The sequence below is a fragment of the Halichoerus grypus genome, chromosome 1 (assembly GCF_964656455.1).
Source record: "Halichoerus grypus chromosome 1, mHalGry1.hap1.1, whole genome shotgun sequence".
In the NCBI taxonomy this organism is placed as follows: Eukaryota; Metazoa; Chordata; class Mammalia; order Carnivora; family Phocidae; genus Halichoerus; species Halichoerus grypus.
Genome location: NC_135712.1, coordinates 200,208 through 214,550, shown reverse-complemented (window position 1 = coordinate 214,550; position 14,343 = coordinate 200,208). Strand labels below are relative to the sequence as shown.

Here is a 14,343-nt window from a genome sequence, read left to right as displayed (position 1 = left end):
TTCAAGGCCCCTGTTGGGCTCCATACAGGGCATGGAGCCGACTTAAAAAAAAAGAAAAGAAAAGAAAAAAGAAAATATTCACTTAATGCCAAAGAAAGTGATAAAGGAGGATTCAGAGACACAAAACATTAAATGTGAATGGGTGAAGGGCGCCTGGGTGACACAGTTGGTTAAGCGTCAGACTTTTGGTTTTGGCTCAGGTCATGATCTCAGGGTAGTGAGATCAAGCCCCACCCCACCCCCCAATCTAGGCTCCACACTCTCTCTCCCTGCCCCTCCCACTGGTGCGCTCTCTCTCAGATAAATAAATAAATAAATAAATAAATAAATAAATAAATCTTTAAAAGAAAATAAAACCCTTTAAATGTGAATGGATGAAATAATTCATTCAAAAGGCAAAAATTATCTGACTGCGTATATATGAAAAAGACCCAAGTATATGCTACGGATAAGAGACATGCTTTAGGGGCGCCTGGGTGGCTCAGTTGGGTAAGCGTCTGCCTTCGGCTCAGGTCATGATCCCAGGGTCCTGGGATCGAGCCCCGCATCGGGCTCCCTGCTCGGCGGGGAGCCTGCTTCTCCCTCTCTCTCTCTGCTGCTCCCCCTGTTTGTGCTCTATCCCTCTCTCTCTCTCAAATAAATAATAAAATCTTAAAAAAAAAAAAAAAAAAAAGACATGCTTTAGATTCATAGATACTGACAGATTGAAAGTAAAAGAATGGAAAAGGGTAATTCTTGGAAACAGCAGCCCCATGACAGGTGGAGTGGCTAAACTAATATCAGATAAAATAGACTTTAACACACACAAAAATTTGCTAGAAGAGATAAAGAAGGACATTTTATAATGACAAAACAATTAATTCATCAGGAAGGCCTAATAATTATAAATATATATGCACCTAACCATAATAGATCACCAAAATACATGGAGCAAAAACTGACAGAAACGAAGGAAGGAGTGATAATTGGAGATTTCAGTACCCTGTTTTCTCTCTGTGGAATAGAATAACCAGGCAGAAGACCAACAAGGACGTGGAAGACCTGAACAGCAGTATAAATCAGCTAGACACAGACATCTACAAAACACTCCCTTCAGGAGCCACAGGATATGAATCCTTCTCACGTGCACATGGAAATTCTCTAGGCTAGACCATATGCTACGCCATGAAACAAACCTCAGTAGATTTTAAAAAGATAAAAATCATACAAAGTATGATCTTCAACCACAGTGGAATAAAATTAGGAATCAGCAGGAAAAAAATTGAGAAACTGACAAATGTGTGGAAGTTAAGCAACACATCCCTAAATAACCAATGGATCAAAGAAGAAATCAAAAGGGAAATAAGAAAATACTTTGAGATGAATGAAAATGAGGACAACATATCAATGCAGCTAAAGCAGTGGCAAATTTATAGCCATGGATGCCTATATTAAGAAAGAAGATCTCAAATCAATAACCTAACTTTCTACCTAAAGACACTGCAAAAAGAAAGAGCAAACTAAGCTTAAAGCAAGAAGAAGAAAAATAATAAAAGTAGAAATTAATAAACAAGCAACATGTGGAGCACCTGGGCGGCTTAGTCGGTTAAGCATCTGCCTTTGGTTCAGGTCATGACCCTGGGGTCCTGGGATCCAGCCCCACGTTGGGCTCCCTACTTGGTAGGGAGCTTGCTTCTCCCTCTCCCCACCGCCTGCTCATGCTCTCTCTTGCTCTCTCTCAAATAAATAAAATCTTTAACAATAATAATAAACAAGTAACAGAGAAAATCAATGAAACAACTGGTTCTTTCAAAACTGACAAAACTTTAGTTTGACTGAGAAAAAAAATAAAAGACTCAAGTTACTAAAATCATAATAAAAGAGAGGACATTACTACCAACCTTACAGAAATAAGCAATATTCTAAAGGAATACTATCAATACTGGTATGCCAATAAACTAGATGAGTGAACAAATTCCTAGGAAGACACAAATTACAAAACCTGACTCAAGAGGAAAGGGACAATCTGAACAGACCTATAGCAAGTAAAGATAAAGAATGAGTAATTTAAAAACTATCCACCCAGATGGCTTCACCACTGAAATCTACCAAACATCTAAAGACAACTTAATACTGGTTCTTCACAAAATCTTCCTAGAAATAAAAGAGGCCAAAACCAAAGACAATACAAAGACTGGAAAACAAAAGATCAATGTCTCTTACAAACATGGACAGAAAAATCCTAAAAAAAAAAAAGGTAAATAAAATCCATCAACATACAAAAAGATACATATAAAAAAAAAACAAAAAAAACCCAAAAAGATACATATACCATAACCACGTGGGATTTATCCCAGGAACGCAAAGTTGGCTTAACATCGGAGACTCAATCAAGGTAATCTGTATCAATAGAATGAAAAACAAAACCACATGATCATTCCCAATAAATGTAGAACACCTGACAAAATCCAACACTCCTGGGGTAGAAGTTACTTCACGGCACCTACAAGCCCCAGCGAACATCTTGCTTAATGGTGAAAGACTGGATGCCTCCCCCTAAGATCAGGAACGTTCATCAGGGTATCACACAAGGTGTGGCCACCCGGAGAGGAGGTGGGGGCTGCATCGGGTAGATCCACTCACCATCCAACAGCCTTTCCTAAACAAGGCAGCTGCAGTCTGGGGGCCCGGCTTCCGTGAGATCCCTGCTCGGGATCCTCAAATATTGGGGATGCTGAGGCTCCCCCACCCTCGTCTGCTCTTGGGACGCCCATCATTCAGGGAAGGCGGCACAATGCTAGAAGGATCTAGGCTGATAGTGCTGTTTTACTAATCTGGTCTTTCCTAACTTCTCCGAGGATAAGAATCACCTGCATTCTTATTCACGCAGCCTCCCAACAACCACCCCCCTCCCCAGCCCAGCCCAGATCTGGGAGGCCGGGTGGCTGGATATCTAACAAGCTCCTGGTGGGGGGGATTTGTGCTGGGGGTCTGCGCAGCCAGCACTTCCCCCCCCCACCGCCCACCCCCAGCCTCTCACAGAGGGGAAAATTTCAGGATGGTTTCCCCTGTGTGACAGGTATTCCAGGAACCTCCACGTTACATGAGGGGCCCTGGAGGTGGGGGACCTTCAGAAAGGCTTTGTTCTTGGGGAGGTCCCCGTCTCAGCCTCGGCCTCGGCTCTGTCCCACACCCCACTGCACCCTGTTCCCTCGGCAGGGCCAGGGCTCAGGAATTCAGTGGTCTTCCCGTGGCTGTTGTGCCTGCCGGCCACCCCCCAAGACCATGAGGTGAGGATTCCTCCTCTCCGCAGCAGGAAAGTCTGGTGATTGTCTCGCCAGGCCTGTGGGCCGGGGCAGTGGTGCCCACTGGGAGGCTTGAAGTCCAGAGGGTGGAGGAGAGGTCCCCAGGAGGCCCCAGACTCTCGACAGCACTTGTCACAAATATGGTCCCAGGCTCGGCCCCAGGGTCTTGGCCCTGTCAGAGACAGACTCCCTGGGCCACTGTGGATCAAGCCGGTGAACCAATGGGGCAGGGGAAATTGCATGTGGCTGCACTGGGCCTTGTGAAAAGCAACCTGAGAGGACGGAGGTCATTTAAGATGCAGAGTTCCCATCCTTGAGGCCCCAAGTGAGCGGTCTTTGCTCCTGGCTGAAGTCAGGAGCTGATTTTCCCTCCCAGACAGGTCATTCCTCCCAACGGCCCGCCTTGTCCACACACGCCCCTGCCCGCCTGAGGATGCCTGGGGCAGCTTCCAGGTGGTCAGACCCGCACTGCCCGCCAGGGGCTGTGTGGGGACCATACTTACCCATTCACGGCACTAGCCGCGGCCTGCGGGGGAAGACAGGTCACACTGAGCGGAAGTCAGGGGAGGACGATGGGCATTTTACAACCAGGAAGCGTGGTGGTTGGTTCAAAGAGGCCCCCAGGATCTCTGAAGGTGGTTGTGCAGACATGCTGAGGAGAGCTTCCCTCCTTGGGGTAAAGGGGCACCCCCTGGATGCGGGGTCCGGGGGCACACTCCGTGGCTGCCGTGGCAGGCTCGCCGGGGGCCAGGCCACTCCAGTTGGTTCCTCTCTGGCCTGGAAGCTCAGGGACATCTGGGAACTGAGTCACCTTGAGATTCTTGGATCGAAGCGGGTGAGGGAATGACTGTCGGGGACTCACTCCGCCTCTGGCTAGAGCAGCAGGGCTGTCGTTCCGTGATGAATGGAGAGGGGGGGGCTGCAACGTGGGCTGCTCACCCCGGAGCTGACCCACCGCCCTCCTCCCTGCCGCTCGCTGGCCCCTTTGTGCAAGGCACACGCCAGCCCCAGGCTGAGCGGGACAGCTGTGGGGGACCCTCCGGGCCTCCCACCCCTGCTCCTCCTCCTGCGTTCCCCACCCCCGCTGTCCCCGCCGCTGCCCAAGGACCCAGACGGGCTGCAGTCTTTCCTCCAGCGGACTCTCCTTCACCGCGGCCCCTCCCTCTGCTGTTTCCTCGGGACCTGCCCACAGTTTTGTCGTAACTGGCACGTCCCTGATTGCAATTCCTCTGCCAATCCCAAAGAGACCCCTTATGCTGATTTATTTTCAAGGACATCTTGCAAGGCCCAGTGAGGCCAGGACGGTGGGACAAGCAGGTGCCACTGCCCACGTGGGGAGCAAACCCGCTGGAGCCCAAAGGACCCTCCCAGATGCCCGCACTGAGACGGGCCCTGCCGTGGGCGGTGGGCACGCCAGCTGGGGCGTGGTCCCTGGAGGGGGCTCCTAGGTGCTGGCTTCAGTCCCCAGCCCCGAATGCCTGGGCAGCCACGCGCGTCTCAGGCCCTCTCCAGCCCGCCCAGGCGCCCGGTCACCGCGGGCACAGGACCCATCACAGCCCCCTGCCCGCGATTAGTCCAGGGGAGGCCGCCTGGCGCCAACCGGGCAGGAAGTCCGGGGCAGAAGCCTGTGGCCAGTGGTTGTCCCACCTGGCGCTGCCTTCCTCACCCCCCCACCTCACCTGCCTCACCCCCTTCACCCCCCCACCACCTCCCCCTCCTCACACCCACCTTCCCACCCTCCTTACTCCTGCCTCCCTGCCTCTCCCCCACCCCCACCCCCACTCACGCCCCCCTCCTTACCCCCTTCTCTACCCCCCTCACCAACTCACCTCATCCCCTCACCCCCCCTCCTCACCCCCACCGCTCTGGGCCCCTCCTCACCCCTCTGCACCCTGCCCCATCCATGCTTGTCCCTTCACACCCCACCCCTGCTCACCCCACCCCCATCCAAGAGTCCCTTGCCTTGTGCACCTGCCCTGGCTTTGGGGAAGGCCACACGTGCGTCGTGATGAAGCCAGGCCGTCACTTTACTCCTCCTTCCAGTTTGGCAGGTGTTTCACTTCTGTTTCATGTTTAATGGCTACGGAGACTTGTTATAGTACTCTTTTTATTTAATGCAAATATAAGCAATCAATTGGCTTATGAATTTCCAAATCTGTGCACTTAAAAGCAGCAGAAGAAGGGGGTAGATAAGGTTAATTTGAATTTTCTGGGAAGTAACTGTTAATATTTATAAGTTGATTGAATTATTTGAAATTTGATTTATTTGAAATCGTGGATACCAAAGCACATAGTTCAGCTTTCCACGTACGCTGACTTCACCAACAGCCGTGGGCAGGCCCCGTTTCAACACAAATGCATGAGGGCCAGGGCATTCCCCAGACGGCGGAGGAGGCCACGGGCATGGGCTGTGCCCCCTCCCCCTCCAGGCCACACAGCCAGCAAGGTGAGACCCGAGCAGAAGAGTCCCACAGAATGCGGAATTTTGATCCTCAGTCCTGGTTAGAATTAACATGTCAGTACGTGATGTTTGGTGAGTCACATTCTTCCTGCAGCACTGTGAGCAAGGGCTGTCTGCCCAGCACCCACAGCTCACCACGGGGAAAGGGACCGGAGCGTGACGGCGCTCTCTGGGTAGCCGGCCGCATGTCAGACCACCTCACGACCCTAGGTTTCATTTGCACGGATGATAAACCAATTTAAGGAAGGGCAGCCTTTCAAAGGACGGTGGGCAAAGCTTTGTATTTTTGACTTAAGGAACCACAGATGTTCAGAGCCATTTTTGGTGTCAGTTTGGTCGTTCTGGGTGAGGATTCTCCACAGCCATGACTGCGGGTTGAGCACACGCTCTCCTTAATGGTTATCACAAGAGTCCCGCGGACCCGTCAGCTAACAGAGCAGAAAGAATGATGGGGCCGTTGAAATCAGCCCTGGGAAAGAGGTCGTCGAATTTTCATTGACAAAGCAAATCAAGCTTCCTAATTAGCTACAACATAGCTGGAAAGCTCAGCTCCTACTAGCCTGCAAGCCCTCGCTCTCTGCTTGTGTGACCCTCAACAGCCACTGAACACAGTAGCTGCTTTCGCTGTCTCACTCGTGTTCAAAGAACTCGTGGCAGGCGGTGGTAACCATGGCAACGAAGGCCATAAATTCCTGGAAGTCACATTCGCCGTCTCCATCACTGTCCAGAGTTTCCATGACTTTATCCACGACCTCCTGCTCTTTGATTTCCTACGAGATAGAAGAGAAATTGCCTAGCTTGTTTTTAAATGGAATGTAGGGCCATCAAAACATGATTAATAGTTGGCTGGCTTTCATAATTTGTATCAGAAGCAACTTAAGATATAAAATGCAAAATGCCAGAAAGGTTTTTCGTGTGGCCGGGAGACTCTTGGCTGGGCAGAAGTCTCTGGGGGTCCGCGCCGTCTCTTCCACCTGTAGGTCCCGTGGGACCAGAGCTACTTGAAAAAGACTGAATGGAACAACCAGGATCTAAAAAACTGCAGCTTGCTATCACTGTACTTACAACAAAAAACACCCGGGAAGGGGGAATGCAGTCTAGATAAGCCTGAGCATGGTATAAGCAAACATCCTGGAAGAAAACATGAACTTTTGGATCCCCCTAAGTGTTTCACTGCTTCTGGGAGTGGAAGTCCTTAGAGTGAAGGCTTTCAGTGGGTTTCCATGTTTTGAAAGTTGTTTTTTTCCTGGAATGACTCTTGGCAACAGGTCCTAAATTTGTTAAGTCCTTGTGTTCTCTTTGCCCCTTCAGTTGCTTTCTGGGTATCATGGGACTTTCCTGCCGGTTCTGCTGCCCCTCACTGCCGCCAAGCAACCGGGGTTACAAGGCCCACAGGGGCAGACACAGGGCAGGGCTGCAGGTGCGGTGGGAAGAACGTGGCACCAAACACCCAAGGACAGCGTAAGAGCAGACTGCTCAGAATCGCCAGTCCCCGGAGCAGGAGAGCTCGGCCCCAAGCAGCCAGGGGTAATGTCCACGAGCCCCCTTGAATGTGGAATATATGCAGGATTGATTCCAGTGGGCGTTGGGTGGGACCTGGAAGCATCTGCCAAAGAGGGACGGGAAGTACGGTGTTTCGATTACATTATGGATTTGCCTCCAAACCGAAATTACAATAAAACCAGGCCAGCAAATGTTGACGATATCTTGATACACTTACCATGAATTGTCTTTTATAAATTGTGGTTCCCACATGCTAAGCTTTTCCTGTTTTAAAATCAATAATTAATAACTATTTTACACAATTTATATTATTTTATAATAATTTTATAATTATTAATTATTGATAACTGCTTGTTGAGCTTTCACTGTAGGTTCAAACACTGTCTCATTTCACCCTTAGAACAACCCTCATCTACAGAAGAAACTGGGAGTTTTGGTTGTTAGGTTAGAAGGTGGGATTGGTGGGAAACTGACTGGGCAGGTGTGGACAGTGGCACTTGAACTTGAATGCCTGAGAAAATCCCAGAATCAGCCCAAGAGACGCCCATCCCCCCAAGCCTGCAGGCACGTCCTCGGATTTGGTGGTGCCCCTCACAGCGATGGTGTGTTTGGGTCGGGGTGCGGACAGGAGAGTCCCAGCCAGTCCTGCAGGTGGCGGGCCCTGCCTTGCTGCTGGAACCGGGGGAGCCTCAGTGAGCTCAGCGGGCTCAGGAGGGCGGCTCCTCACCACCGGGCGGCGGGGCCACACGCCTGGCGCTCTGGCACCGTCCCCGGAATTAGCGCTTGGTCAGACCTCGGCGCCCTGGTTGGTCGTCTGGCCATTTCCTGTGTGTGACCTGGGTTCTGGGCACTAAGGGAGGGCCAGGGCCAGGTGGATGCGGTTCATCGCCTCAAGGGCACGGGACTGGTGTGCAGTGGAGATGGTGGCCGGCCTGGGGCGGTGGAGACGGGCAGGGAAGTGAGTCATGGACATACTCCCCCGCAGGCTTATCAGGACCCCTCATGCCGCCTCCTACATTAGGGGCTCTTGCTCCACGGGTGCCCCTTAGACCCCCCAGGCCTCCCCTCTCGTGCCCTCAGCACGTAGGCTGCGGCCGGGGTTGATGCGCCAGGCTGGGTGCCCCAGAAGCAGGGCCATGTCCTCGGGCCTGTGTCTCTGCCGATAGTGAACACAGTGCGTCCTCAGTAAACTTAACTTGCTGAGTGAATAGCATCTTTAGTCACCCCGGTGGATGCTGATCATGCAGCTAAAGTGAAAATAGTCCTTCTCCCAAAATCAAGACCCTATGTTTAACATCTTTCTCGTGTGTTCATTGTGGCCCATAAGTCATGAGTATATTTTCCATCCCATTCCGCCATCATTACTGCTGTAAATCCTTAGATTTTTCAGAGAAAAGTCAGCATTATTTGGAACCTGTTCTTTTGCCTTTGAGACAGCAGTTTTTCCTTGCTGTTCCAACTATACACAAAACAGATGAAAATGAGAACCGTGGGGCCGTCTGAGTAGCCTCTTAAGTGAGGGTTCAGTTGCATAAACTCGTTTTTAGAAGCAGCCTACACTAGAATGACCTTCAGCGCAGCTCAGAAGAGAAAATGGACAGGTGGTTTTAAAAGCGGACAGGAGAACGGATAAACTGTCGATTTTAAAAATCAAGACTCACCTCTAAAAAATGGGAGAGCTCATTGTTGATGAGCTCCTTGAGTTCGGATTTCTTCAGCTTGTGCTTGTCACCCTCCCTTCCGGAATACTGATGGAAAACATCAATGAGGGCCACCATGGCCTTCTCCAGCTCAGACATCCTAGGGGTCCACAAAGGAAAGATGCCCTCTCATGCTTTTTGCCTTGTTTGTACGCAGAATAGTTAACATGTTAGCTGTGCAGACCTCCACCCAGAGGAGGGGGCTTGACCGGCCTTGGCTCATCCCCCCTTCAGGCAGGGGGCCTCTGTCCCAATTCTCCCAGCAGCCTCTTAGATCCACTCCTGCCCGCCCCTCCCTTCTTCATCCCTGTGGCCACATCCTTAAGTTCCCACGCCCCCTGGCTTCTGCGTGATTTGGCCAATGGGGAACTTCAGCAGATAGACAGGGGCAGCGCAGGGAGGGGCTCTGGGGGTCGATTCCTGCTTCCTCCCAGGAGGCCACCCTCTGCCCTTACCGGGCTCCAAGATGAAGGGACAGAGTGCAGGGGAGAAAGGACTGACTGCGAGCTGTTAGAATTAACTAGAAAGAAGTAAGGTGACCAGGAACAAAACGAGGCTACAAAAATCAATAGTGTCCCTGTATTCTACCAATAAACAATTAGAAAACAGAGTAGAAAAATCCTTTTCATAAATCCATAAAGCAACACACACATACTACTTAAGCATAAGTTTAGCAAGGAAAGCGCAGGTCCTGGGGCGCCTGGGTGATGCAGCTGGTTAGGTGCCGACTCTTGGTTTCGGCTCAGGTCCCGACCTCAGGGTGGTGAGATGGAGCCTCGGGCCGAGCCCTGCGCCCTGGGAATCTGGTTGGGGTTCTCTCTCTCCCTCTGCCTCTCCCCTCACTTGCTCGTGTGCATGTGAGCTCACTCCCTCTCTCTCTCAAATAAATAAATGAATAAAATCATTAAAAAAAAATAATGAAAGTGCAGATCCTTCCAAAAGACTCTAAGGATCGTAAAACGCAGGAACTCGCTTTCCTTTGAAATAATATATAAATTTAACTCATTTTAAATACAAGTCTGTAAGGCAATCTTTTTTGATGGGTGTGAGCAACATGAGCAAAAACAGCTGTAAAACTGAACTGGAAAAACAAATATGGCAGAAATGCCGCAGATATTCTTGAAAAAGAAGATGAGTGAGAGATCAGGGAAGACCTACCAGAAACAAAATTGTATTACAGGCCATAGGGTTGGGCTGGTTCTGAGGAAGAAGAGGCAGAGCACCGCCAGGCACGTCGCATTCCCGGGGGCCCCCAACAGCCTCCGGCGCGGGGAGGGGGCCTGTTCACCGGTGCGCCCTGCGCAGGCCTGGAGCTGGGGTCTCTGCGGGCACCAAAGTACACAACTTCCTACTCCCCTCACCACCTGAACCTCAGACCGTGGCCTGAAAACAGGAAATATGTTGGATCCTGGGACTTGGGTACATTTTACAAAGGACGGCTTGTCAACTGTTTCACAAAACTGAGACATTCAGCCAGAGACGTCTACCGACCTTTGGCCTGGAGTCTTTGCCCTGTCACAGCTGAAAGTGGTTACAAGAACTACATCTAATTGTTGAAAAGTCGGTCCCATGTTGGGTACGTCACTTATATCTGAACAATAAGTTGGAAGAAATATTTAACATTTTATTTATTTCTGATTTCTCAAAGGAGAAAGCATTGAGGATTTTTGCTAAAGTCACCCTATTAATAATCAATATCCTTTGTTTTGCTCTTAAATCCCTAAAAATCAGATTTATCACACATGGATGGGACAAATCACATAGACTAACATCTTTAACCTTTCATTCGTTCTTACCCTTTGCACCCAGGTTTTCAATGATTGATTTTGTTTTTTGGAAACAAAACAAAGAACCCAAGAAACATTTGTATCATTCTGATGTTTCTCAAAGCCTGTGATCATTTGGGGGAAGGAGAGGCTAAATTATTTTTTCATAAGGTATGACTAGTGGGATTTTTTTTAAAAGGAAAGGCATAAAACATCTATTCCATGTTTAAAAACTCCATATAATGTGATTTTCTTAACCACACTAAAATTAATTAAAATTTTTTTTCCTTTTAAATTCTTCCCTGCTTTAAAGCTTATCTTTTAAGAGAAATGGCAATCAAATATCCGTATTTCCTTTCCACTTAGTTTGGTGAATGTTACTCCTGCATTAATCTCTTTATGTGGAAAGCGAGAGAGCTTCTGGGCTTTAACTCCCTGTGGAAGGGCACATCACACATGATGTGGGAAGGGGCCCTACCTCCCTGAGAAACCCCAACACTGAAGGAAGTTAAACCCACCAAACCCCCAATTTCTTTGACCCCGTTTGCAATTTACTTGTAAAGACCTCCCAATTGTCATGTAATTTCTGGGTGGTGTCCAGGCAGACCCTGACATTCCCCGTTGAGGGAAAAGAGGGAAGCGGTTGCACACCCAGGGCCAGGACAGAAGCAACAAGAAGAGAAAACATTTATTTTTGAGGTAGGGCTGGCCTAGCTCTGGTTGCCAGTCATTCTCCGCCAGGGGGGACGTGAAAACCCTGCCCTTCAAAGACTTAGGGAAGAAGCGACATTTGTTAGTCCTGCTGGGGAAATGCAGCAGTCACCTCTGAGCCACGGGACCTGAGGTTTCTCCGATTTATGGTTTAAAACTCAGGCAGAAAGAGCCTCTAGCTGTCTCGAGTTGAGCAGTCACGTCCACAAAGCAGTAACAGGATTCACACTTGTCAGATGCTGCCAGTTATCCTAAAGGGGCTTTCGAAGCTACCACCTTGTTCCCAGCCCCACCCTCTGGGTTCCCTGCCCCCAGAAAGAAAAGAGCAGGTTCCCCCCGAGTGTCCTCACGTCAGTGGCTCCTGCTAGCTGCTCCCGTCCCTCCTGGCGGCCGCGTCCAGAGTGGCCTGAGTGGCTGTGGGGCGGTGTCTTATCCCTTCCCGGCGGTGGGGCCCGGCCGGTGCGGCCCGCTGCGGGCCCAGGCAGCCAATGGGGGCCGGGGGGGGGCCGGGGGGGCGGGGGGCAGCGGGCTGCCAGGCCTGCACACAGGGCCGCATTGAGCCGGTGGCCACCCGGGGACTTGCCGAGGAGCCAGGACTGCACTCCGGCCAAGGAAGAGAAAGTCCTGGGGGGCAGGAAGTAGGGAGTCAGCTTTTTGTGCTGTTTTTTAATTATACATGAATATTGATGTTGCTCTAAAGGCAAGGTTGGGGGTGGGGAGAGGAGAGAGACTGAGTCATTGATTCAAACAAAGCAAATGCTCAGCCCAGACTGTAGAGCTTCCAAGTACAGGCTGAACACGAGGACTAGGGCCCCGCGGGCTGCTTTCCAGCGGAGAGGCCCCTGCCCGGCCCCTGCACGGTCTCCTGGCTGCCCCCCACCCCAAGCTAAGCCCTGCTTCTGCAAAGTGGATACCGAATGCTTTCAGGGGAAAATCCTCATTCAGTGTGGTGGAGGGCACTTGCCGGGTGCACCCCAAGGCCTCCCGCCCCACCCGGGGTGAGGTCACAGACTGTTGGAGCTGGACAGTGCCCTGGACGTGTCCTGCCCAGCCTCGGAGGGTGCCGGCGGAACGCCCCTCTTTGGGGCCCCACAACCAGCTACGGGAGAGCCGGGTCCAGACTCCCCATCCCCCGTCTTCAGCAGCACCTTTCCTGAGCTGTTTCCAAATGGAAACCCAAAAGGCAGGCGTTCCTTTAGCCAAATTATACAAAAAGCCATGGCCTCAAACTCATCCAAGGACGTCTGGACCAGACGCGGGGCCCTTCTGCTGACGTGGGTTCACAGTGGCCACGGAAGGATCCGTACACAAGACGTCTGTGGACACAGCTGTTTTGTCATGATCTGTTTTACCAGGAAATTCTTGACTATTCAACACGCGGCAGTATGTCCTGGAAACAGCACTGGGCTGTGAGCCGTGGGACTTGAGCTGTGCCATCCTGGACCCCCAGCCTGGGCCCACCCCTCCGTGAGGTGGGACCTGAGTGTGTGGGTTGGGCCTGCGCCCTCAGCTGCCCCACAGGCTGATGGCCGCTGAAGGGTCACACGCTGTGTGCACTCCGTAGGGCAGGACTTGCCCGAGTCCAGGGAAGGGCGCCTGGCTCCGGGTGGTATGTGCCGGGCACTAGGGGCGGGTTCACCCTGTGGTCACCCTTCCGGGTACACAACACAGCTTCAGCTCCTGCAGCAGAAAAGCAGTTTGGAATCTATTCATCCAACCCCTGGACGCCTGAGCGTGGGGCCTGCCCCCTGGATACCCACAGCACAGCCCATGGGACAGCCACATATGGTGGATGCGCCCACCCTGTGGCGGGCTCTGTGCGAGCAGAGAGCGAGGAAGGGATGCTGAGGCTCACCGGCAGAGAGAGGAACCAGCATCCGGACGAGAGGGGCTTTCAAGTGCTGCAGGGCCCCCAGGGCAGCATCCTCTCCCGCCGGCGCTCACAGACTGGGACTTCAGCAGAACACGGGAGCGTGACCTCCCCTGCTGGGTGTCAACACCACCTCTTGACAGACGAGCGACTGAGGGCAAATTACAGCCATCCCGGGAGAGGGATGTTCACAGCCCTCATCCGCCAGGTGGTCTGGGGCCCAAAGCTCCTCCTTGGCCTTTGCACTTCCAGCTGACCCTGGCTTCCTCTCCAGACTCCCCAGTTCGGGGTCCTATCTCATTACACTGGACCCTTGGTCTAGTCACGCATGACCTGCATACCCACTCCCGACCTGCAGCTCTATTCCACGGGAGCGGCCTGTCCTAACGCAGCAAGAACTACGTACTTGAGTAGAACACATAGCCTGTGAATGACGCAGAGGGACGTCCCAGTACTCAGAAGGCCTTGGTCCATGGAGATCTTTGGCAGCGGATGGACAGCCTACTCAAGCCGTCCTTAACCCGAAAGACAGGAAAAACTCCAGGTCTGGGAACCAAAATCTGACTTGAATCACCACCGCGGAGAACCACGGCCTCTCTCTCCCAAGTTCCCAGACCTAAGTCGGGTCGAACCCCAAGTCTCTTGAGGGAGAGCGAGGCCTTTCAGATGGGGCCCTGTATTGCCACCGGTACACATCAGGAACCGTCCTTCACGCCGTCCCCAAGGGACCTGCAGCTACTTGCTAATGTGACCACATAGTGGAAACATTAAGATCTAAAAGGAAACGCTTAGAGATCTCCAGGGATTATTAGGTATGGGCTCTGAGTGGACGCTAATTCCTGGGGCCACAAAATGGCACCATGGCCCCCCACTCCCAGTAGGAATTTGTGGTGTTCGGGTGACAGAGTCTTAAGCCAACCAGCTCACAGTGAGCCCACGTGGTGCAGAGAGTCTCCCTGTAGTTATGGTTCTTGTCCTTTCTTCTATTAACGTAGTGTATCACATTGATTGATTTGCAGATGTTGAACCAACCTTACAGCCCAGGGAT

General features: G+C 51.5%; 1 protein-coding gene across 1 annotated transcript; it reads right to left on the bottom strand.

The window, feature by feature from the left end:
- Nucleotides 1-5,374: 5,374 nt before the first annotated feature.
- S100B (S100 calcium binding protein B) lies at nt 5,375-11,930 on the bottom strand. The gene is made up of 3 exons (XM_036081655.1): nt 11,776-11,930; nt 8,910-9,048; nt 5,375-6,515 (listed from the first exon to the last, which is right to left on the bottom strand). Exons 2-3 carry the CDS (start codon nt 9,045-9,047, stop codon nt 6,375-6,377), a joined length of 279 nt encoding a protein of 92 aa, XP_035937548.1. The 5' UTR covers nt 9,048; nt 11,776-11,930; the 3' UTR covers nt 5,375-6,374.
- Between the last annotated feature and the right edge of the window lie 2,413 nt (nt 11,931-14,343).

What these genes read in the sequence shown, in the direction of transcription:
- S100B (XM_036081655.1), bottom strand. Translation starts at nt 9,047, where the DNA reads ATGTCTGAGCTGGAGAAGGCCATGGTGGCCCTCATTGATGTTTTCCAT. An exon ending in AGCTCTCCCATTTTTTAGAG is followed by an intron (nt 6,516 to 8,909) that starts GTGAGTCTTGAT and finishes TCTATCTCGTAG; the next exon opens with GAAATCAAAGAGCAGGAGGT.